General features: G+C 36.9%; 1 protein-coding gene across 1 annotated transcript in view; it reads left to right on the forward strand.

The window, feature by feature from the left end:
• Window positions 1-26,177, forward strand: part of ASCC3 (activating signal cointegrator 1 complex subunit 3) — a 281,105-nt gene that overhangs the window by 125,493 nt on the left and 129,435 nt on the right. Inside the window, exons 13-14 of the mRNA XM_056342568.1 lie at window positions 1,308-1,379; window positions 20,514-20,648. Coding sequence (XP_056198543.1) covers window positions 1,308-1,379; window positions 20,514-20,648 — 207 coding nt within the window. The remainder of the gene's footprint in view (window positions 1-1,307; window positions 1,380-20,513; window positions 20,649-26,177) is intronic.

Below are 26,177 nucleotides of genomic sequence, written 5' to 3' on the forward strand. Positions count from 1 at the left end.
AAAACTCTGTACATTGAAACTCTTAGAGCATATGGGACCAAGTCTAATGTTTGGCGGCCTCATTGGAGGTCTGTTAATGTTGGATATTTTTCTTTATGTGTGCTTATGTTTTGCTTTTTATGTATAGGTGCAAAGACTGCATAAAGTTATGTTTGTTTGCATGTATGTATGTATATATGTCCATATGTGTACCTATGCACTGCTCATGTATGTTTCTCCTTAATGATTTTCACTTATTATTTGAAAAAAATAATCAGTTAAAATGCCCACCTCCCATTTTCAGAATAATTAGACTGGCTATTTGTCTCTTGCATGTATGTCCATATTGTCTCATCTTTTTATTATAATACTGGTATGATTCCAAATATGAATCTTCTTCTTCTCCCCCTAAAGCTATTTTAAAGCTGTGATTTTCAATTTTCAGCTACTCTAGATAACTCTTAACTACTGAATTTCCATTTTTTTGAATTTTTACATGCTTTTTGTCAAAAAAAAATGTGGTCAGAAAACATGAATGCGCAAATGAAGAATGAAGTGATTGTTCGGATTTTGAACTTCATTTAATGATTTTGATTTGTCAGAACCTTAATGCTGAGGTTCATTCAATTAGATGCATGCTATTTATATTGTGATGCATTAAAGAAATAGAAAAAAAAAGATCTTTAAGGTAGCTTGAAGAATACTTTTTATTTCAACTGAACTCTTTAGTTTGGAACCTTACTGAAACATTATATTTATCCATAATGGGAAACTGTATATCATATTCCTGCTGTTCCCCATGCATGACCCAACTATGAAAAAAATTTCTGTTCTTTATGGCAACAAAGCTGACAATCATTAATTTTGTGGAGATACATATATATATATACATGCAATGTAAAAACTTATTGTTATATTACCAAATGGAAAGACTTAGTGAGGTAAAATGGTGCATTAAATGGATAGTTCATCAGTACTGTAGAAGTAAGATTTCTTAATATGAAACAGATAAATCAAAGAACAGAACTGGGTTACGTCTCTTTGATCGTTAAAAAAAATAATAAAAACTTTTAAAATTTGACAAAGCCACATAATAAATTTTCTGTCCACTGCCCTTAGTCATACTTTCTCCTTATTTTCATGTTCTGTTTGTGAATTTAAGAATATCAAAATGATATTGTTAGGAATGGGAGTCATTCCTAATATTGTAAATTCAATTGCATAATCACATTTTTGTTTCATGGATCACTGTAAATTGCTTGATATCTCTTAGAAAATACATAAATATAAAAGTGCTTTTAATATGAAGTATGATGTTTGTTTTTCAGGTACAGCAGCTGAATCATATGGATGAAGTATGTTATGAAAATGTGCTGAAGCAAATCATGTCTGGACACCAGGTATTTATTTTTTGCTTTTGTTTACATTCAGAACACACATAAAGAAAGCAGTTTTGATCATCAAAACAATGTATTAAGAAATTATTTTTTTTTAATTGTTTTGAGATACATCACTTCAGAGGTCACTTCTAATCTTGAAAACACTTTATGGAAACAGCATGCAAGAAAATCTAAACAGGCTAAATAACGTTAGCTTCTAGCTAAGGTGAAAATTCCTGGTACTTTATTTATCCCTCAAAGTAATTAATGTATATTTATGTCACTTTTTTTAAAAATGGCAAGGCAAAGTAGGTCAGTGCTTTAGAGACTTTATGCTAAGGTACATTTCATGATTAAAAAAAGAAAAAATACAGCACTTAGTTATTATTCTTAGCCTTTCCCAGATCTTTCATGTTCTAGTGTCTCATGTTATAGGTGAGTGATGAGAATTACAGAGTGTTCAAGACATGGTGCACAAGGGCTCAGCATCTGTCATTTAAAATATCCTGGGGTTTGTGGTTTTTTCTGTTTAAAGGAAGTAATCCTTCATTGTGCTTTACAGTAGAGGTTTCTGCAGTGAATTTTCAAGTCTGATATTCCCCTCCACTAAGATCATGGGTTTAACTCATGTGCCTGAGTAGTTTCTCATTCTGTTGTTGTTATGTTCCTGAAGCACCCACACACAATGTCTCATTTTTGTTACAAATTTGCACATGCAGCAGTAGTTGTAGCAGATAGGGCACCTGTTGGGAGCAGGAACAAATGCTAGTGCATTATAATCCTCGAAGAGGCATTTCACTAAATAACCTATATAAAAAAGAAGGAAACTCACCCACACAGTCACACTGAGAATTGCACGTTTTCCCTTTTTCACATAAATACAGGTTGTGATGTTTCTGAAAGATGAACAGTTGGTTTATGACTTGCAGGGGAGGGGAAGATACTTCACTAACAGCTTTTTAGTCTTCCTGCTTCCCCTGCTTTAACACCATTCTTACACTTACCTTCTCTTGTATCAGCTACTTGTTGTTACATTCAGAAAACTTTCTTGAAGATAACATGTGGAAATTCTGACATTTTCCTGAGTGAAGACTGTTAACAAAATTTATTGGCAGTACCAAGGGAACTGTAGTTTATTTTCTCCTCGTTGTCAATTATGCACATACCCTACCAAATTTGTAACATTGAGCTATGTTTAGTTTCTTATCTTTCATTTCTTGTTACAGTTTCATATTTTCACTTGCAGTGGATAAACCTACAAGTAGCAGTTTCTTTAAATTGGCATGTCTAAATAAGTAACATCTTCAATTCTTGTCAGAAGTTGCATGCTGTCCCAGCATATTTATTGCTGCTTTCTTCCCCTCTCTTTTCTTCACACCGAGGAAAAAAACTGTCTACAAACATATATAATACTATTTGGAAAAAATCAAGTACAGTAAGTTGCCTAATTCTAGCAGATATTTTTGTAGCTTTCCTTGAGAACAGTTTTAGTTCCTGTACTAGCAGCTGAATGCATGAGTGTTCTGATTTAAGGCATGAGCTACAGCTGAAAGAGGTCAAGTGCAGAACTGTAGTCTACTTAATGTTACATTTTCAGCAGCAGACACTGTTGCTGATCTCAATTTCTGAAAACTGTATTTCAAACCAACAACCAAATGAGGAGCATATTTCAGACAAAGCAGAAGTGTTGTTTCATTTGCTATATAAATATTGATTTGATTTCAAAACACTTCAGTTAATTTGATTCAATTGATTGTAATTGTTAAGAATTTTCTTTGCTTGAAAAGGTTTGTTCTGCTATGTTGCAGAACTGTCTTAAATACATGTCTAAATACCAACCAGTTACACTGGACTTCCTTTCAGAGTATTTAAAACATATGAGTCTTCATACTTATGAAACAAAAATTCATATCCTGAAATGAGTGATATACAAACACTGGTATACAGTCTTTGACAATGCAGAATCAAGCATATCAGCTCATTGTATAATACAGTTAATTATAGTATGTAGTATTGTGAGACATTAAAAATTAGGGATTTTTCCTTTTAATGAGTATGCTATGACAAATGATCTCTCTAATCATTAAACCAACTGCAGATGTTAAAAAAGGGCAAAAATTTAAAAAGTTCACATAGATACATCTACATTGAAATGCCTGGCCCATAGTGGAAGATGAAGATTACGAGCTAATATGATGAGCATTACACTAGGATGGGTTTCTTTCATGTCTTTTCATAATTTTGAGAATATCCTTTGATCTTCTAAAGTTTAGTAGCTTCCTCTAATTTTCTTAGTTTTTAGAAATCCATTACCTTGTGTCCATGTCCACCGTAGTCTGTTACCATCAAGCTCTGTTAACCTTTCTTAGCTTGTGTTATCCTTGAAACTTGTGTTCAATTACATTCTGTGTGTGCAGAGTTTGTTTGCTTTTTAACAAAGCTGTGGTTATTTTTAAATATACTTCTTAGAAAAATGTATTTGCATCCCAATACTTTAGAAAAAATTTCCACTGCAGTTGTATATCTGTATGGAATACAGGACATGGTTGGAATTTTGTAGCTATTCAGGCAGTAATGTGTGACAGACACAGATCTAATTAGCAGTCCTCCATAGAGCCAAAACCCTACCTGTTCTGTTTTATGCTGAAGTGCAACAAAGAAATACCAGAATTGGAGAAAAATATTTTTGCTCTTATAATGTTCCATGAGTGAATATACACCTTTCTGTGGCCATCAAACTTTCACAGTGTCATCTCTTTTAAGATTTTTTTGCCAGAGTCTTTGGAATGTGTTAATAAGTTAAATCCAACACTGTTTACCTATTGTTCTGTTAACTCATTTTCAAAGAATTCTACCATGCCAGAAACAAATAATTTACTCTTATGGAAGTCATGCTGATGTGTTCCTGTCATATTATAGGTTATAGTGTGATGCTTGACTGATGTGATATGTTCATGTGTTTTAATAGTTGTACATGTGTTTTCATTTTTTAAGACTAAAGGCTGGTAGGAGGTAGTTTTATTCTACAGGCATGTGTTTTGACAGATGGAGAGAAGCTTTTTATGTTGATTTTTCAACAGTCATCCTCTGCAAGACTTCAAGCTCTTCCTGGCTACTGGGAAATTAAAGAGTTGGTGATTCAGCCTTTAATTTTGATCCATCTGCTCAAACTAATGAGATATCTCATTTGTAGGCTTCACTTTGAATTACCAAATGCAACTGAAACTGTAACATTTGTCTTATAGCACAATTCTTCTCTTGTTTAACTTGAGGAAAGATATAATGATAGATGGCTTGCCCTACTGAGTTTTCTAGGGGGTTTGTTACAGAAAATTTTTATCATGATTGAATGTCCAAGAGGTTTCCAGGTGCTTTTCAAGTCAGTGTGCTTTTTTTGTAGGATTAATAACAATGTGGATCTTCATTAGGAGGTTTCTTTGTCAGATCTTACCTCTTAAAGACTGCTTTAAGTGAGAACCTCTAGGGCTGTTATGTCTGCTTTCCTGGGACTGTCCTTCTGTGCTCGATACTAGCTAGTGAAAATTTGTTTTCCTGTCATTCTTTGAATTTACTCTGTTCTGATCTTATCTGAAAAGATGTTAGGTTCTCTTGGACTGATTTGCGCTTTTGGAGCTTTATTTCAACCTCTCAACAAACCAAAGTTTCTTTAAACAAAGGGGGAAAAAAACCCTGAAATTACACTTAATTAATCAGAGAATATGACTTCTTGCTCAGTTGCAGGTAGAGTATTTTTGCCAGCATATATGTGCTGGGATACTGTTCCCTTGAAGGTTGGGTGAAGTCTTGGTCACAGAAAATTATCATTACCTCAAAGTGGTTACAGCTGTATCTTGCTAGGCAATCATTAGCAGTGGGCCACATGCATTGGCAGCATTAATTCAGCAACAGAGCTGGAAAAGCTTCTTCACATTATACAGCCTTGTGAGAAGGGCATCTAGTGGCAATGAGTTCTGGGGAGCAGGTAGCACCTTTCTGAGGCAGCCAGCAGAGAACCTGATGAGATCAGCAAAGACAATGACTGAAGACCATACATATAAACGTCATTTTTATAATTGAAATGTTGCATTACTAACCAGTTTAGGACAACACATATCATACTGCCTTTATCTTCACAATGTATGAGGGGGAAAAGCACCCTTGTCATGCTATGCTTTGGGAAGTAACAGTATTTTTAGGAGTTTTAAGAAATAACAATTATTTTAAAGGGGATATTTTTCCTTCTGAAACATGTAAAGTGAAAATTTCCATATGATGTTAATTTCCTTTATCTAAAAAATATGGAGCTGTTGCTGCTTGCCAGGGTTCAGTTGCTTAAGTTAGTATCCTAGGGAATTAACTTCTTGACTCTGACCATCACTGGTTGTATAGGTTCACATCCATTATATCTTCTTCTGCTGCTGAACTTTAGCTGGTTTATCCCATTACTTTGGTTACTGAGAGATGATCATACGTTTCTGTCATAGTCCCCATCCCATCTTAAATACTTTTGCTGTTAAGAATGTCAGAACCTTACTGTTTGCTAGCTTTACTTTTTCTTTCCTTTTTTTTTTTCCCCAGGTGGTCTGAACAGTCTCTCTTGATCAAAAAATAAAAAAGTAAAAACCTGAAATTGCATAAAATTTCTTGGGATCTTGTTAATTACTTGCATTATGAACTAGAAGGGGATTTGGTGAAGTTCTTCAAAAGCTTTCAGAGGAAGTACTTCCACAAACTGCACTCATGAAACTCTTGGTTTTGCTATATTCCCCAGACTACTCATCTCTTCTGTTCCTGCAACCTTTTATTTTATTTTATTTTTCTCATAGCTGATTCTCTTTAATATTACTTAAACCTTCAAAATAAGTCCTGTGTTCTCTCTGCCCTTTGTGTTGTTTCAGCAGGTCTCCTGTATTTACTCTCTGCACCTTACTGTCCTGTATGGTTTTTTTCTGACCTTCAGTACTCTGTTACTCTACTTGTCTTCAGCCACAGATACCTAAGTTTCAGTCCTGGTTCCTTACCCAATGTTCTTTGCTCATTTGCTGTTTTGGCTGTTTATTACAGTTTTCAACTTGGAGTGCTTTTGGCATTCTCCTGTCTTCTGAAACCTCTTTTCCTTTTAAGACAATGAATGCCTGTTTTTCCACTGCTTTTGAGAGTGTTGTGTAATTCTGAGATGACATATTGTCTGTTTTCACTTTTCTTCCGCTAGCTCTGGTACTCTGCAACTCCTTGGAAGTTCCTTTTCTCACTGAGCTTGGTGTTTTCAGTTCATAGCAAAAAATGACTGTTCAGTGGAATTTCTCATTGCCCTTGCTGTCAGTGCAGGCACTGAGGGTCAAGGTGTCAGTACATAAATACTGAGGAGGCTTCACTGCTTTGCAGGGAGTGGTTTCAATACACAAGGAAGAGCTTTTCTGGTGGCCAAAGATGCCAAGTCGTCTGTTGTAAAGACCTGTTTTTTTGAAACGGTAAATAACTCACACAGCCTCACCACAGCATCCAAAAATGAATGTAGTAGTAGTATTCTTAACTATGTAGCAACAACTCTGGGTAACTCAAGTGAAGCAGGCTTTAGGAACTGTAAACCAGTGAAGATATGGCAATCTTTTTAGAATTAACATGATGAAAATCTTACTACTGGGACTAAAAATGTAGAGAAAAACTACTTAAAATAATGAACAGTCTGATATAAACCATCCATTCTCAATGACGCACTGTGAGTGGTGATTTCAGACTGCCATTTTGTGCTTATTTCAGCTCAGTTTTCTTAAGAATCTTTTGAAGAAAAGTGCTTTTTCAAGTACCTTGTTAGCTTCTGAGCTTTGGCTTTTCTGATTTGAACTAGTTTCTTAGGTTTAGCTGTCTTCTTCTGTATTAATGTTTTGTTTTTGCAGTATTGTCTTAACTGCATCCAATATACCTATGACAAGCTTTATCTTTTAAAATGAAATTTGTATTTTTTTTTAATGTGCAAAGTATATATACTTGTTAATTTTTTAATTAGTGTATGCACTGGGTGGTCAGTGTGCAGTTTTCTAGAGAAAAAGCTTGCTTTATTAATTAGAATTTATGTACTTAATTAAAACGTTCCATAACACTGTTCTGCATTTAGTTCATTAGAATAGAAGTAATACTGAGTTGCTATATACTTTTTACATCTTGACATAATTTCTAAGTATCACCTTGCACAGATTTTTAATACTGTTTCAAATCAGGATTTTTGATGTCACAGATCAGAAACAGATTACACTTGAATTTTATAGTCAAAACTGGTTCTGTGCTATATATTGCACATAAAGCAATCACTTAGTCTGTTCTTTGTTTACAATAATTGACTTGAACTTTGCAGATCTAAGAAGTGTCATCTTGTTTTTCTTACAATGCTATCTTAAACCAAAAAAGAAACACTGAGTAGTTATTTTAAATCTATTATATTAAATTGTCAGAAGTGAATTTGACAGGTATTAATTTCATCTGTAAAAATGATGGATTAAATTTCTTTATTATCAGTCTTCCAGCTATTATTTGGTTGCAGAAGCCATGTGAAGATAGAAGTTTAATAGGCTTAGTTACTGCAACTGTTGACAATGCTTTTATAGCTGTGTCATAAGATAAGATTTAATAAAACAGTATTTTCTTCAGAGGTCTCTCTGGAACTTAGTACCCTGAGAATTAAGCTTGTCCTAGCATTTTTCCTGGGTAAAAGAGTTTACAGCACACTCGGACAAATAACTGAAAAGTTACTGGATTTGTTAAAATGTATTCTTTATCTAGATTGTTTTTTTTCCCTGAATTCATCTTACAGCCCAAGAGTTTTTCAGTCTGAGTTTTTGTAACACTGCATCTATACAGATTACTTCTACTTCACCACCTGGTGTAGCTTATTTGCATATATAAGTGTATATATTGCTTCTAAATTTATATATGCACACATGTATGTAGGTGTATAAAAATACACAAATGCAGAAAGTGGTCTGGCAGGATAGCTGAATTGTGGCTGATGATTGTAGATGTTGTTTGTGGTTTAGTCCCAGCCAGCAACTAAGCACTACACAGCTGCTTGCTTATTCCCCCTGGTAGGATGGGGGAGAAGAGTAACAGTGAGAAAAATTGTGGGTTGAGATAAAGACATTGTAATAAGGCAAGCAAAGCAAAACAAGGAATTAATTCACCACTTCCCATCAGCAGGCATTCAGCCATCTCCAGAAAAGCAAAGCTCCATCACGTGTAAGTTACTTGTGAAAACACCATCACTTCAAACGTCCCTGCCTTCCTTCTTCCCCCAGCTTATATACTCAGCATGATGTCCCATGGTACGGAATATCCCTTTGGCCAGTTTGGGTCAGCTGTCCTGGCTGTGTCCCCTCCCAATTTCTTGTGCCCCTCCAGCCCTCTGGCTGGTAGGGCCTGAGAAACTGAAAAGTCCTTGACTTACTATAAACGTCACCCAGGAACAACTAAAAATATCAATATGTTATCAACATTATTCTAACACCAAATCCAAAACACAGCACTGCATCAGCTACTAAGAGAGAGCGGAAAAAAAAAAAAAACAAACCACCACCACACCACAAAACTTTATCCCAGCTGAAATCAGGACAGTATCCACGCCTTATTCTATACCATTTAGTCATGCCACACTTTCCAGTGCAACATCATTAATCACCACTCCCCTTCCCATCCTTTGATAGTCGACGGATAGCCTCTGTAAAATGTCCACAAATGTCCACTGAGTTAATTTAGTCTCTTACTTTGGGCTTCATCTGTTATGGTGGTCAGTCAGGATTGGAGACATGGTGTGTTGCATGGATTAACTGGGCACAAAAGCCAGCTTGGGTCAAGTCACTGCTGCACTTGCACTGCTTCCTGTAAGAGTTGTCCTCCACTGGTTTGGATGGTTACTGCTATAGTAATTCCTATAACATGCAACTCAAATCTCAGGTTACAACAGTTTAAAGGTATATCCATTACAATCTCCACCTCTGGTCAGAGGATAATAATAATCCTTCGGGCCAGATTATAGGGTTTGACATTGCACTGAACTTCTCCCCATGCTCCTAGCCTGGCTATCAACAAGGGGTTCCTGCTATAGTAATTCCCATAACATGCAACTCAACTGTTATTTCTGTGTTGCTGATTAAGTGAAGACCTTAATTCTTTCCGTAGAATTTCTTTTGCACAATTAGGGCTCATTTGTATGTATGGTTTCTTTAACAAAATCATAGACAAACTAATTCAATGATGGTACACTATTTTTGTTCTGCATCTTCATCATTTATTTATGCACTTCATTTCCACACTAACTGCCTTTTGCAATTTTAAGGATGTGATAGTTAATATAAGCTTAAGCCTGAACAAATGAAACTTTGTATCTTACTGTAATTAAAAATACTGTTTGGATGTGCTGTGTGGAAGATAATGCTACAAAAAATACTATGTAGCAGATATTTCATGTTATTTTCAAATGATACATATCTATTATTTTCCTCTATATCTTTTGGTCAAATCTGTTTGGCTTTAAATGTTTAATAACTTGTCAGCTGCCTACACGAATAGTTGAGGAAATTGCTGGAAATGGATGCCATAGCAAGTTATGTATATAATAATGCATTATTCTTCAATTAGGTGGCCTTCTAAATGTTAGTGTGCTTTAAGAATAAGTTAGCCTTATGCTAATTTTTGCATGTATCTTTGTATTTACATAGTAGCTTGTCTCTATATGTGTACTCAGGTGTTCACAATGGATTTATGTTGACCAGAAGCAGCAATTTAGTATTTTTCCGTTAATTATGAATTCACGAGGTGTTCAGTTTATGTCCGTAGTCTTACACAGCCATACAATAAGGTCGGTATTGATATACCACTGTTTAAGGTAACAAGTGCTACTATTTAGAGTTGCAGTTCTTCTGGTATTATGAATGTACAGTAAATCATTGAAACAAAAAATCAGATTTAATTCCTATCATGTCCCACCAAGGAGGAGGGAGGAGTGACTCATATTTGCTGATTCTTTTGGTTGGAATAGGGTATACACAATACCTGAGGTCCGTAGGTGAACAAAAACTTTTATTCCATAATTAGGCTCATTGGTAAATAATTGGGTAGCAGAAATGCTTATCACTTGCCATTATCCCAGAGCCAAGTCCATCAAACCAATCTGCTGGCTGTGTTGCTTGGACAATTCTCTGATCTTACCGGCAATTTCCTTCATCTTTGCATGTGCTTCTTCTGTAGAAGTGGAGGCATTATGGATGGTAATACAGCATTCCCCTTTGGTTAGGTTTAACATTCCACATATCCCATGTTCTTTCAACGATAACACATCTAAAGCTAATCTATTTTGTAAAGTCATTTTAGATACCTGTTGAATCTGTAAACGCTTCTCTGAAACCATATTGTGTATACACCAATTTGTGTCCCAATGCATGTTATATTCATGTTCAAAATAATCACTTTCAGAGCAGGAATCCCATCATGGTACTAGAGTACAAGGCACAGAAGCAGATACCAGAATTTTTGTTTAGAGATCAATAACAAGTTTGATTCCACAAATTTTCCCAAGTAGAATTGTTCAGGAGTTGATGCAAACCCATGAGTATTTGATCTATGTCCCATTGTTTCTCCACAGTTGTCTCTCTTTTTGCTCAAGAAAAGAGTATTCAGTTATTCCCAATGTGATGGTTTTTTTTCCTGTTAGGTTATGACCTTTTAAACTCATTTTCCAATACTTCTGTAAGATTTAAACTAATCATTGTATATTTGAATCCCTCTGCTGCCAAAGCAGTGAGGGCAACACTTATCCCCTGGTCCATCTGGTTCCAGTTACACCCAAACCTTTGTACAACTGACAAGCCAAACTGGGGGATTCACCCCATGATTCCATTACCACATCTTTCCTTAGTGCAATGCAAAAATATTCCTGACAAAATCAAACAAACAATACAAGTAGCAATCCACACTGCAATCAGGAGCCTGGATTCCACAAGTTTGTCCACAGCCTGCTGTCTATGTATGTGTATATATGTATATACAACGCCAAGAATAATTAAAAGGACAGAATACTCCATCGAGTATGGATTCGGTGGTCCTTTCCATGGATGTTGGTGGCTATCCATGCATACAGGTTAAGCAGAGTTTTCAGTCAGGCATACCTGTCCCACAGAGGGTAAGTCCAGCAAAACAAGCTGTCTAGCATAATGGAGTGGTTTTGTTGGATCTTTGTTCTCTCTTTTCTCAGGTAGAAAAGACAAAGGTTTGGGACAAAATGCTATGGATCAGGAGCAGGTTACATAAACATACTCGTTTAACATCTAATATTGATTCCCCAACAGCTGTTAACCTTAGTTGCTGCATCAGATACCTATTGCGCCCATGCAGGGCTGAGAGACCTCAAGGCTCATTTTAGAAGCCCAGTAGTGCATTCCACAATACAATTTGTCTGAGAGGAATATGGAAAACCCACTGTATCCCTTCAGCCCATGCCCACTCCTGGACCACACCAGCAGTGAAGTGGCTGTCATTGTCCAATTGAATTGATTTGGGTTTAGGCAGGCAACTAAACCACAATTTTAAGCCTTTTACTGTGTTATCCCTGTTGCTAGCCATACTGCCTCTGCTTGAGTCAGTCCCAAAATCACCTCAGCACCTCCCAACACATAACATTTTCCCTCTGAGAGTCAGAAGGGACAGATGTAGTCTACCTGGCAGGTGTCCCACAGCCCCTTATTGTCTCTTAAGTGCAGGGGTTGATCCTTGTGGGGGTTGTGCTCTCCCAGTCGAGTATTGCATGAGTTGCATGCTGAGACAATGGTGTTGCACACTTCCCTTGTCACAGACCACCCCTTACTGATTGCTTCCTTAAACAGATCTTTACTTCCAGAATGGTCTTGTTTAACATGTAGCTGTTCTAACAGATGTTCCCATTTTTATTCTTCACCCTCTGTGGCCACCCTTGCCAAGCGGGCCAGTAAGTCTACCTGATTGTTCAAGAGATGAGCTGGATGATCCCCTGTCTGATGTGCAGTGACCCACCCTACTAAAAAAGATTTCTGTTAACCGATATTTAGGATTTCTTCCCATTTTCCTCCAGTAAGAATTTAATGGCAAGGATAAATGATGCTCCAGAAGACATGTTGATGGTTGTCAGTAGTCCAAAAAGTTTGAAAATTCTTGCTCTGTAGTCCTGAAAGAAATGAATCTGTGTGCTTAGTTTAACATAACAGGGAGTATCAACCAATAAACTTCCTTGTTACTGTTAAAACTACTGTAAATTATTCAAAATGTAACGATATAATTACTGTCCACCGAGACCTTATGGCTATCACAGATTTTTTAATAGATGTTACATGAGAATCCAATAGTAATGTCATTCATAGGTTTTAGTTTGAAATATACATTATTACAGGATTCTATAGAAAATAGGCCATTTTGAGAAATCCATAAGGATGGGAATTTAATATTAAGACACTAAGATGCATCAAGGAATTCCTTCTGACTTAATACCTCTGTTCACTTTCCAGAGTATGAGATTTCTCACATATGCAGTGCTGTGATGCTGATAATTTTCTTTGTGGTTACTGAAGAGATGCCTCCAGAATATGTTCCATTTGTATACTCTCATGTATTTAACTGTGAGGTATTTATAGTACTCTTATTTAGGAGAGGATATCTTGAGATACATATAAGGTATGGGTTTATGAGGGACATTCTAATTGCTCTAGCACAGTTTACTATTGTTTACAAACTATTGCATCATTTAAATTCTTCATAACTATTAAGTTTCGTATTAAAAACATTGCTTGTTCTTGAAGGTAGTTCTTCACTTTTCTGATGATGCAGAATTGTTGATTAGGAGCAAAAAAAGCTTCTGTATAAAGGTCTGTGTTTTTAAATCAGTAGTGATAAGAAATAACCTAGAAAACCTGACTGTTCTGTTCTTTAATTGTTTGGTAGGTTGATTTATGTTACTGGATCTTACAAAACCAGAAGATACAGAGATTGACATGGCAATTTTCTTAACCTTTTTACTTAAGTAAAAGGAATGGGAATAGATGCAAAGATTTGTCCGCTGTCCTCTATGTTTCTTTCCTTCAGTAAAGCTGAATGTGCTTATCACTACTGGCTCCTGGGTTATTTTTTCACATTATGGATGGTATACATATAAGTATAAATAGTAAGAGAGATATGGTAGACATGTTTAAAATATAATTTATGGTAATGTAGAAAGATATTTTATTGTACAAAGTCAAAATAGTTAATGTCAGAACAGGACAAAGGGAAATGCTTGAAACAAATTACTGCATGAACTTGTTTTTCTAAAAAAAGACGCAGTGAAAAGCAGCTTATAATTTTGAATAATAATTGTCGTTCAAGTCCATTGGCATCTGCAAAAATGCAATTCTTAACTGCCTAATGACACATATTTGCATAGTAATAGACTAGCTATTCTTGCTTAATTTTCTATACAAGAATAGATATTGCTATTTCTATTTCTATCCTGTTAATTAAAATTCAGAATAATTTCTACTACCTGTAGGAGTCAGTAATGTGTTATTTGTTTGTCTTATTGAATAATTTGTCCTCTACTTTAATTTTCATTCTACTTATTTTTCTCTGCATTTTTTCATATATTTGGCTAATGCCAGAAAATTGAAGACAGCATAGATCCCATTATGCTGTTCTGAAACAGGTTTCCTCTAATATCCAGAATCCATATTCAGGCATTGATTCCATAACTGAATATTTTTTATAGACCATCTAATATAATTCAAAATATAATAAAACAAGATCGTAAACACAAGTGCTTGCAATTTTTAAGTAATTAATAATTTAGACCTTCCTAAGGTAAATTAAATCAGACAAACCAATCAGCATACATTAGTGGAAAATGTATGTAACTGTTGTATAGGTATAAGGGAAGAGTCATGAAGTTTCACATGGGCAAATGCTTTTTTTCTCAGAAACATCCTCCCATTAGTGCTGCAGTATACATACTGACTGTTCTTCACTGTAAAGGTTTGATATCGTCAGTCTTTTATTTTAATGCTAGAGGCTTAATGTCAAGCTTACGGGTCCAGAACTGTTTTTATCCATAGCATTGAATGGAAATTACACTAAAACCCTATATCTTTCATTTTTACACAGTGGTAGAAGACACCATGTCATGTTTTATATGAGCATAACTGAGTGCCTCTGTGAAATGCCTGTGCATTACAACATGCAACATATGGAACAAAAAAGAGAAATTAGCAGTCTGCGTCCAGATCCTGAGTTAAGATTATATTGAGAATCAGAGATGTGATGTGATAGCTCACATGACTGAGTGCTGTAATGGGTGGAAACAAGCTCTTGAGCAAGGTCAGGCCAGGATGGCAAGAAACTTGTTAGCATTTGAGAGCACAGCAGGGATACCGGGAGCTCTGCCTAGGGATGGATGAGCTTAGGAGGAGGATTAGTCAGCAGACAGACATGAGCAACATTGTTGTAGGAGTTTGCTACACCACTGATCGGGAATAAAGTAAATGAGGCCTTCTTCAGACAACTAGAAGAAGCCTCATGTTGACTGACCATGGTCTTCCTGGGGGACTTCCACCCCAATATCTGCTGGAGGGACAATACAGCAAGGCAAAAGCAATCCAGGAGGCTTCTGGAGTGCATTGAGGTCAACTTCTTAGCACAGATGATTGAGGAGCTGATGAGATTTGATGCTGTGCTGGACCTTGTACTTGCAGAAAGGGAAGGAGAGGTTGGGGATATGAATGCTGGGAGAAACCTTGTCAGCAGTGACAATGAGATGGTGGAATTCGGGATTCTGATGGAAGGAACAAGGCAAAAAGCTAGACCACAGCCCTGGGTTTCAGGAGAGCACTTTGGCCTCTTCAGGGATCTGCTTGGAGGAATTGTATGGCAGGTGGTCCAGGAGAGGTGGTTGATTTTCAGGGATCACATCTCCCAAGCTCATGAACGGTACATCCTGATGTGCAGGAAATCAAGCAAAGCTGGCCTAAGGCCAGCATGGATGAGCAAGAAACTTCTGACAAAGCTCAAACATGAAAAGGAAGCATACAGGAGGGTAAAGCAGGAACAGGAGGCTCAGGAGGAGTATAAAGGCACTGTCCAAGTGTGCAGAAGTAGGATTAGGAAAAACCAAAGCCCATCCAGAGATGAATCTGGCAAGGAGCGTGAAGGGCAACAAGAAGGGCTTCCATAGTATAGCAGCAGCAAGAAGACAAGGGAAAATGCTGAGTGTGGCAGGAAACCTGGTGACAAAGGACATGTAGAAGATTGAGCTACTCAGTCTCCACCTTGGTCTTTGCTGATAAGATTTGCCTACAGGAATCCTGAGATATACCAAAGGATATCCCTGAGACAAATGGGAAAGATCAGAGCTAAGATTTATCCTTTTACTTACCCTTACATAAATCCATGCATCCTGATTGGACACCCACGCATGCTGAAGGAGCTGGCCAATATTGCAGAACCACTTATGATAATCCTTGAAAGATCATAGTGATCAGGGGAGGTTCCTGAGAACTGAAAGAGAGCACATCATCCCCATCTTCAAAAAGGGCAAAAAATTCAGCTGAGGTTATAATGTTTAAATGAAGGGGGAAAGAAGTCACAAGATGAGGAAGAAAATGTATCAACTTCTAGTTAAAGAAAGTTCCTTGGTTACCCCAGGCTAAAATGTCTTGTTAGATATAATCCTAGAAAGTCAATGTAATAACTTACTGTAGTAGGCCATTTTTTTTGTGGTGGAACCTACCTTTCATGAGGGATTCTGTGCACCTTTTAAATCATCTCCTGACACCTAGAAGTCAGTGAGCCAGTAAGTTTTCAGAATGCCTATAAATTATACAGAAATAAGAAAAAAGCATGTTAAAAAACATACATATGTATTGTTGGAACTAATTGGTACTGTTACAAAAGTATTTCTTTTCCATCAAAGACAAAAGTTGTTACATACTTACAACACCTACAGAATTTTTCTTTAAATGGTAATCGTTTCACAGGTTCTGTGTTTAAGTCTTGTTAAGTGGGAAGATTTTTTGCTAGACACGATACAACAAAGATAGAGGAAAGACAAGGAAAAAGGAAGAAAACAAAATCAGGAGGAACTAAGTTTATACCGAGAATTACAACAGAGCTGTAACAATAAAGATTGTAACAAGTCAGAGAAGAAACAGCAGAAGGTGTATCAAGAAGGAAACTCTTTAAGAGAAATGAGGAACAAGAAAGATGGTAGTGTTTCAGAATGTGTACAATGGTGAAGCCTGTTTTATGGATAGATTTAGAACACAAAAGGCTAAATGAAGGAAGGGCAGATAGGAAGAAAATCAAGAAAGAAGTTCCAATATAATGTCCTTACCATAGCTTTGTACATAAAGTTTCATGAGCAGTAATAAAAATTAGATGGGATTGTACAATACAATATTCATTAGGGTGGGCTCGTGTTAAAAAATAGATTTCACAGTAAAATAAACTAAAAACTTGAAATGATAGGACAGATGTCTTTAAAAAGTAGTATTACGTATAAATAGATGAGCAAGTGCACATTATGATAGTAAAAATATCTGTAAACTAAATAGGACTTATTACCCTTAAAAGCTGGTATGTCTAAATAGAAATATAATTAGATAAATAGCTATGTTAAATAGATTTTTTTATTAGATTCTGTAGAGGTTTTGTCAAAAAACCTGGGTTTTACTTGAGTGAACAGTTAAAGCTTAGCAGAGAGCAATTAATGGTAATCTATCAGGAGTTCAGAATATATCACAATACAGTACTGATTACCTGATGCAGCATCGTAGGCTTCTTTGTTGTTGTTATTCATTAATATTTTCTGTTAAAATATTGTATAGTACTGTGTAGTTTTGTTCTTCAGCAGGGTTTGCTGAATGTTTCCCTTGAATGTATAAATATTTTGATGGTGACTTGCTGAATTTTTTTTTGGCATTCTTGACCCCTCAAGCTTGAATGAAAATTCCTGTATTCTGATGCACATCATTTAATTTTATATGATGAGTTAATGCAGTCTGCTTTTAACCTGTGAAGAATTTTGTATACAAAATGAAGGATATATGAAATGTCTCATTAGAACTAGTTTGTATGTAGCTTAGTAATCCTTCAGTTTTGTAGTGTAAAAGATCTTAATACACACACATGCAGATTATATCAGTGTTTCCTTTAAATACAAGATGTACTAAAATGAATTAAAATAATTAGAAAATAAATTCAAGTTCTCTTGTTGCCTTGGTAAGTGACACAGCCCGTTCAGCTTTTTCCATTCCCATGATGTTAAGATGTGAAAACACTTAATTTTCTAAATAAAAATATCTGCTAAAATTAAAGCAAGATTTCTGCATTAAACTTTTTAAGCTATAGGTCACCTTATAAAAATTCTTATTTCATATACTTCATTGCTGCTCTTTTAGTTACTAGTTCTGGATAGCGATCTTCATAAGTCATTGTGATATTAGGGAAGGGGAAATCACTGTCACGCTGTCATTTAGATCTGGTAATCAAGACATTCTGATTTTGCAGTGAATGTTTTTGAACAAGAGCAATTAGTGAACCATATGTGTTATTTTCATTTATATTTTGCGTGGAATATGCTTTTCGCTCTGTAAATATTAGGCACTGGAGTTTTGAACTGTATCTTGGTAGACGAGGGGAAAACACAACACAAGAGAGAAACAATTTTATTATTCCTTAGAATAAAGCTAGACATTAGCGAGTTGTACTTGGTGTAGGAGATGATTCTGTTTAATGAGGTGCAAAGGATGATTTTGTTTAACATAAACAGGTGCAGTCAGCTCTCCTTGGGGAAAAATGTTAAAACCTCATTACAAATAGAGTTTTGTAAAATACTTGGAGAAGGTTTCATGCTGACCTTAAGGGAGAAAATGGCTGGATAGATTGATCAGTTGATCCATATTCCTAACTTCATTTTCAGTAGAAGTGATACCCAGGTCAAGAACTGGATACCACATAAAAGAACATGTTATAAGGATTAAGTTGAGCAAAGCCAAACAATGTCTTGAAGCTAAAATAAAGTATATATACTTGTCTCTTAACTACATAATTAATATCAACATTGAATTAAATAAATTCATTCTTTTGTCTTAATTTCTTTGAAAGATGTGATGCAAAGTGGGTGGCAAAACCTAGGCCTTCTGTCCTCAAGGAGAGGTGTTAAGCAAAAAGAGATGCTGAACTCAAGCACTGAGTGACTAGCACTCTAGTAACAGGATGGAAAGATACCTGAAAGAGTCAGTGTGCTTCTCCAAAAGGATGAAAACACCATTTTGGAGTTGTTACAGAGAATGTTAGTTTGAAAGACGCATTTCCTAGTAGCAAAAGTTAGTGAAAGCATCTTTACTGTCAAAGGCAGAAGAAAGGTATTTCAAGTACCTGATACAAATTTTCATGAATGATTTTAGATACTTTTGTTATGTGTATATGTTGTGTGTTTGTTTCTCCAAGTGAAAATGTAAATCCCACTAGTGTCTAGTTACATGTCTCTGATAACAGAAAAGTACTAGTTCTTGTAGGTATTTTGAATAGTACGCTTTGCAGTGCTTTGGTGATGCACTAATGCATTTCAGAAAGATTACAACCTGGAATATGCAACACTTGGGAAATGCAGACACTTCCTCCTTTGAATTTTTAACAAAGTCTTTGGTGAAAACTTTTGATTTGTTTCATACTTTGAGAAAATTCTGGGGAGGTAACCTAGCTAGAGACATTTTCTTTCTCCTTTCTTGTATATTTTTTATTATTTAAAAGCTTTGGTTTCAGGAGAGCAGCAGCAGACGCTTTCAGCACTAGGGCTATATACACCAGAGCTAGCTTTGAACTGCGGAGTACGGATCTAATTACACAGCTTGTAGCTGTGGAACCACTTCTCTCTATTCTAAATTAGTTTTCCTAACTTATTTGCATAATTTAATGCACGGAGATTTTGCCACTGAAATATAATATTCTCTGACATAGTTAGGACAGGCTAAATTAACCCTCTTAAGATCACGTTGCTGTCTCACAATGTATTTGGTAAATGCTTATGAACTTCACTGGGGCAAAAACATTCAACAAGGTGTTATATGTCAATTTTTAGCTAGGGCTAGTTCTTTACAAACTATTTGGTGATGTACTGAGATTACAAGTAAACATTAACCTTAATGTTGGGCACCTCTATCAGTTAATAAAGTGGTCTATTTTGTTTAATCAGACTTGGTGTCTGTCTGCCTCTCACTATTTATTGTTAATCATTTTAAATTTAAATTTTAAAATTTGGTCAGGTGTTGATATGTGATCATGAAATACAGAAAAGTGAATGAATTCAGGTGTGCATTATATACTTTAAAAACAGTGGGAGATTTCATAGAGAAAACACGCTACACATCTGAAAATTAGGTTTGCTTTTTATAAAAACTAGAAGAGCGTCTGGGTGGAGGACAGTTATACAATGCTTGTTTCTTAGTTATTTTTTGTGTAATAGTCATATGTCTTTCTGAATGAATGATCACAATGATGTCAGACATACTCAGCTCTTACTTGATGTTTTCAGGGAACTGTCCACAGTGTTTCTGAGGTATCTTAGTGAGTGATAGTATGTGGTTTAAAACCCATGATCATATCTGTTATTTTAAAATTTGTATCCCAGTATGTGGTTTGCATTTGTTGGTGCTGAATTTCATTCTTCTCTTTGATTGTCCAGTGGTTTGGGACTGAAGTATCCTCCTGAGGTTCTTTGTAGTCAGTTTTTGTTTCAGCTACCTCACGTAGTCAAGTCGTACTGTCAGGAAAATTAGCACCTTACTATTTGCTTTCCAGATCATTTAGGATGTGTCAAAAAGCTCTTCACATCAATGGTAATCTCCCTACTTTGTGAAAATCCAACAATTGTTCTCAATCTTTTAAAGACTAAAGAATAAAAAAAAGAGAACCTTCTCAAAAGCTCTTTGAAAACATTAAATACAATGTAGGCAGGATCACGCTTTACCTTCCCTAAAGCAACATTAGTTTTCATCAGTATGTCATGTATTAACTATGGGTTTTTTCTTTCCTATAGGAAGTATTTTGTAATTAAAGTGTTTTCATTATTTAAGACTTCTGTTTTGTCTCATCATCCCTGTTTCTCTCCATCTTAAGGTGATGGTGTTTGTTCATGCTAGAAATGCCACAGTACGAACTGCTATGGGTCTTCGAGAAAAAGCAAAAAACAATGGTCATATTTGCCACTTCTTGTCACCCCAAGGGTCAGATTACGGACTAGCTGAGAAACAGGTGAGTAATTTACATTGGTAGACTTTGAAATCCTAGAATTCATGTTTTTCTGGAACAGTCCAAGGTGGGAAGAGATGAAGCATTTTTGAGCTTCTGGGGAGATATATTTTGCTCTGAAGGGATGTGTGGAATTGCTGAACTGAATAGAGGAAAGAGTAACAGTGAAAGAAAAGTGCTGTTACTTTTACGTTTTTTTGAAAATCTGATAACTGGTTGTGTTTTATGCAACTTGTACTACTTGACAGTAGTCTTCATATAATCTGCAGCTCAGGAAGTCCCAAAGACACCAGTTGCCACAATTTGGGAGAGCACGTATTTCCTGCTTTTTGCACTTTCCCCCTAAGCACCTGGTACTGTCCACTCTTTAAGACAGAAAACTGCCTTAAAGTATTAATCTGACCTAGTCTGTACATTTAACATCTTTGGAGAACCATCTGACTTCCCTCATGAATCAACTAATGGTAGGCAATCAAAAAGTAATCTATTTAAGAGTCAAAATGGCATGGCCATTTGAATCTCACAAAGGTTTAGCCCCCTTAATCTATTCATGTTTAAAAATATGTATATGTATCATAAATTACTAGTACTTTGAGCAGTACCCAAGTACTTGCCAGCTGAAACTGTACATTTGCATGCATTCTAACAGTTCTGTCTATGAATTATGTTAGTTGACCTTCCATGGTTTTTTTCTGATAAATAACAATCAGAAGTAACACGGTCTGCAACAACTTCTTTTCATTTATTCAACAATATGCTAGCATTTCTGATGAGACGATATTGCCAAAACAATTCTTAATTCACTGTTATATGTGACATTTGCATTTGGTGATATTGAGGTCTAAATATTAGAGTTGACAGTGTCTTCTTAATATTCCCTGAAAAATAATGTTATTTCTCTCTCCCCAGTTAAATAGCAGAACATAGAAGAGATACTTATTCATTGTAGAAAGTTTAATATCCTTATAAGATACCTTCTCTCCCTGGCAAATATATTTATAAACTCGTAAATGTTTTGGGCCCCTGTGAATTAGGAATGTTGTGAGGGTTTTAGATTCTGTGTCTGTCTTTAAATGTAATAAATATGTTACCCTATTTTATACTTCTGAAAATGTGGAAAGATTTATTCATACTTACTAATTTTGAATGGAGCATAGATGTTACAGTTGGTAAATTCAAATTTCTGAAATGTAGAGGAAATTCTGTTTTAGAAAAGATTTTTTAAAATCAGGATCATATTTTTTCTTTCTGTCATGGTGCTTCTGAGAGCAATAATAAATATTTCAAAATCTGTGCTTTATAAATTGATATCCTTATATTACATAAAATAACATATCAAAAAGCCCCTCTTTTTCTAGTGGATGTTAGTATCTGCTGCCTTATAAAAATAATATCAAACCTGAACCTGGAGTTCCCATGTTTCTACTGTAACGCTGGTAATTAATGCTGAACTTTTTTTCATTAGATTTCTTGGGACAAAACCTGAAACTCATTAATTTATTAAAAATAATATTAATTTTTCAATGCTAATATAGGGGGGAAATATTTTAAGCTATTGAAAGTACCAGTGCTTATTTAGACACACAAAATTATTGCTAAAGAAGTTAGGAAAAGTTATATGCTTATTTCAGCAGTGCATAGTATGCGAGGTAGCTGTCAAAGTATTTGTCCAACTTACTGTGTATTTCAGTGAAAACTACTGCTATATGTTTAGTTCTTCTCTTCATTCTGGGATTAAATGAGTTAGAAAGCATGTTATGTTGATGAGAACCACAAAAATATCACAGAGAAAAGTTCCAAACCTATTGGAATACAGGTTATTTCTGCATGTAGTTGGATAGTATTAAGGTAACATTTATAGTACGAATTAAGAGAGTGGTAGATAATATGGCATATAGGTTGGCTGGCTGCATATCTGAAATAGCTTCTTTTTCTAAAATTATTTATGCATCATACTGAAATCTAGGGGATACTGAGTAAAATAGCAAATGTCCCTGCTTTTCTTCTATCCCCTAAATCCCCAGCCCAGCTCACATACATTTGTAATTAATCTGAGCATCTGTTCTAAATCAAATTTTGAATTGTTTGAGGATTGTAGGGCCAAATGCTGATCTGTGTGAAAAATTATAGAAAAGCTGACTTCGCTTTAGAAGTTACTTACAGAGCTTAATGATGGTGATGATAGGGTTGAGTGTTTATGGGTAAGAATCAGGAGGAAGGCCAACAAGGCAGGTATCATGGCGGAAGTCTTATAAAGCACCCACCGAGGATGAAAAAGCAGCTGAAATATTCTATAAGCAGCTTAGAGAAATCTCAAGGTCACTCACTTATTCTTGTGGCAGAGTTCAACTTCCCAGGCTTCTGCAGTAAATACAGTGCAGCAGAGAGGAAACAGTCCAGGAGGTTCCTGCAGTACATGGAAGATAACTTCCTGGCACAGCTGGTGAGGGAGCCACCTAGGGAATGCACCCTGCTGGACATGTTTGTGAACAGAGAAGGACTTGTTGGTGATGTGATGTGATGGTAGAAGGCCATTTAGGCATAGCGATCATGAGATGACAGAATTTTCAATTCTTGGAGAAGTAAGGGGGGGTGGGCAGCAGAACCACTACCTTGGACTTCCAGGGGGCAGTTTTGGCCTGTTTAAGGGCCTGGCTTACAGAGTCCATTGGGAGGCAGTGCTGAAGGGACAAGGGGTCCAGGAAGGCTGGACATTCTTCAAGAAGGAATTCTTAAAGGCATAGAAGCAGGGCATATCCACATGCCAAAAGATGAGCCAGGGGGGAAGACTGGCCTGGCTGAACAGAGAGCTTTCGCTGGAACTCAGGAGAAAAAGGAGAGTTTATGACCTTTGGAAGAAGGGGCAGTGCACTCAGGAGGACTACAAGGGTGTCATAAGGTTATACAGGTACAAAATTAGAAGAGCCAAAGCCCAATTAGAATTTAATCTGGCTAATGCTGTGGAAGACAATGAAAAAGTTTCTATAAATACATTAGCAACAAAAGGAGGGCTAAGGGGATTCTCCATCTTTATTGGATGCAGGGGGAAACATATTGACAAATGATGAGGGAAAGGCTGAGGTGCTGAATGCCTTCTTTGCCTCACTCTTTAATAGTAAGACCAGTTGTTCTCTAGGTACTGAGCCCCCTGAGCTGGAAGACAGGGATGGGAAGGAGAATGAAGCCCCCATGATCCAAGGGGAAATGGTCAGCGACTTGCTACACCACTTAGACACACACAAGCCTATAGGGCCGAGTGGGATCCACTCAAGGGTACTGAAGGAGCTGGCAGAAGTGCTCACTGAGCCACTCTCCATCATTTATCAGCAGTGCTGGCTAACCAGGGAGGTGCCATTTGAGTGGAAGTGAGCAAATGTGATGTCCATCTACAAGAAAGGCCAGAAGGAGGATCCGGGGAACTACAGGCCTGTCAGCCTGACTTCGGTGTCAGGGAAGGTTATGGAGCAGGTCATCCTCAGTGCCATCACGTGGCACGTACATGACAACCAGGTGATGAGGCCCAGCCAGCATGGGTTTATGAAAAGCAGGTCTGGCTTGACTAACCTGATCTTCTATGACAAGGTGACCTGCTAGTGGGTGAGGGGAAGTCTGTGGATGTTGTCTGCCTAGACTCTGGTAAAGCCTTTCATACTGTTTCCCACAGAATTTTCCTGGAGAAACTGGGGGTTCATGACTTGAGCAGGCATATGTTTTGCTGGGTAAAAAACTGCCTGGATGGACGAGCCCAAAGAGTGAATGGAGTTAAATGCGTTTGCCAGCTGGGCACAAGTGGTGTTCCCCAGGACTCAGTACTGGAGCCAGTTCTGTTTTATATCTTTATTGACAATCTGGATGATGGGATTGAGTACATCCTCAGTAAGTTTGCAGACCACACCAAGCTGAGGGGAGTGCTGATCTGCTGGAGGGCAGGAAGGCTAAGCAGAGGGATCTGGGCAGGCTGGACCAATGGGCCGAGGCCAATTGTATGAGGTTCAACAGGGCTCAGCGCCTGGTCCTGCACTTGGGTCACAACAACCCCCCACAGCACTACAGGCTTGGGGAAGGGTGGCTGGAAAGCTGCCTGGGGGAAAGGACCTGGGGGTGCTGGTTGACAGCTGACTGAACATGAGCCAGCAGTGTGCCCAGGTGGCCAAGGAGGCCAAACAGCATCCTGGCTTGTATCACAAGTAGCGTGGCCAGCAGGACTAGGGAAGTGATTGTCCCTCTTTAATTGGCACTGGTGAGGCCGCACCTTGAATCCTGGGTTCAGTTTTGGGCCCTTCACTGCAAGAAAGACACTGAGGTGGTAGAACGTGTCTAGAGCAGGTCAACGAAGCTTGGGAAGGGTCTAGAGAACAAGTCCTATGAGGAGCAGCTGGGAGAACTGGGGTTGTTTAGCCTGGAGAAAAGGAGGCTCAGGGGAGACCTTATTGCTCTCTACAACTGCCTGAAAGGGGGTTGTAACATGGTAGGTTGTGGGTATGTCTTGAGCTAGCTCAACGGCATCAGTGAGCAAAAACCGACCTTGGGAGAGAGACACAGTTATGCTTGTTGGAAGGAAGCCATGGGAGCAAGAATAGAAACTTCAAGATAGGGAGTAGTCTGCAGGGCTTGTGGCCTTGTACATAAAAGGAGTTGCTAAGCTTCTGTGTCTGTAATAAAAAAAAAGAGCTAAGAGTGGAAAATTACTGAGCATAGTTACAGGCTGACACGTCAGCCCCCCATAAAGGTATACAAGACTTGCTTGATTTTAATAAAGTGTCTTCGTGCATTTGATCTGCTCCCGGAGTCCATGCAATCATACACCACAGTAGGTGTTGGTCTCTTCTCCCAAGTAACAAGCAATAGGACAAGAGGAACTGTCCTGAACTTGTGCCAGGGAAGATTTAGATTGGATATTAGGAAAAATTCTTCCCTGAAAGGGTTGTCAAGCATTGGAACACACTGCCCAGGGAAGTGGTTGAGTCACCATCCCTAGAGGTTTTTAAAAGACGTGTAGATGTGGCACTTAGGGACATGGTGGACTTGGCAGTGCTAGGTTAATGGCTGGACTTGATGATCTTATAGGTCTTTTCCAACCTAAACAATTCCATGATTCTAAGTTATCTGATTTTTGTAATAAAGCAAAATGGCCTTCATTGTAATTAAATACAGATGAATTCTTATATTTCATGGAAATCTTTGATTCTTTTTGACTACTTCCTGCATTATTACAACAGAAAAATGTTCCTTTTACCCAGAAGGTTTAGGGACTTAAAAAATTTAATTGAAGTAGTATGAGTGGTATTGTGAACAACCATTTCATATACTATAATAAAGCCAGAGACTATAGTGTTCATTATACTACCTCAGAATCTTAGGAAGGTAAACTAATAAATAACATTAAAATATAATAAATATAAGCGTTAAAGTTTGCCAACAAAAAATAACTGTTTATTCTGATATTCAATAAGTTTCACTGGGAATTCACCGAAACATTTAAAAACTGTCACCACAAGAAGTGGAGTCATTGTATGAAAGATATGATTATTC

The sequence above is a fragment of the Falco biarmicus genome, chromosome 6, assembly GCF_023638135.1.
Source record: "Falco biarmicus isolate bFalBia1 chromosome 6, bFalBia1.pri, whole genome shotgun sequence".
Taxonomy (NCBI): domain Eukaryota; kingdom Metazoa; phylum Chordata; class Aves; order Falconiformes; family Falconidae; genus Falco; species Falco biarmicus.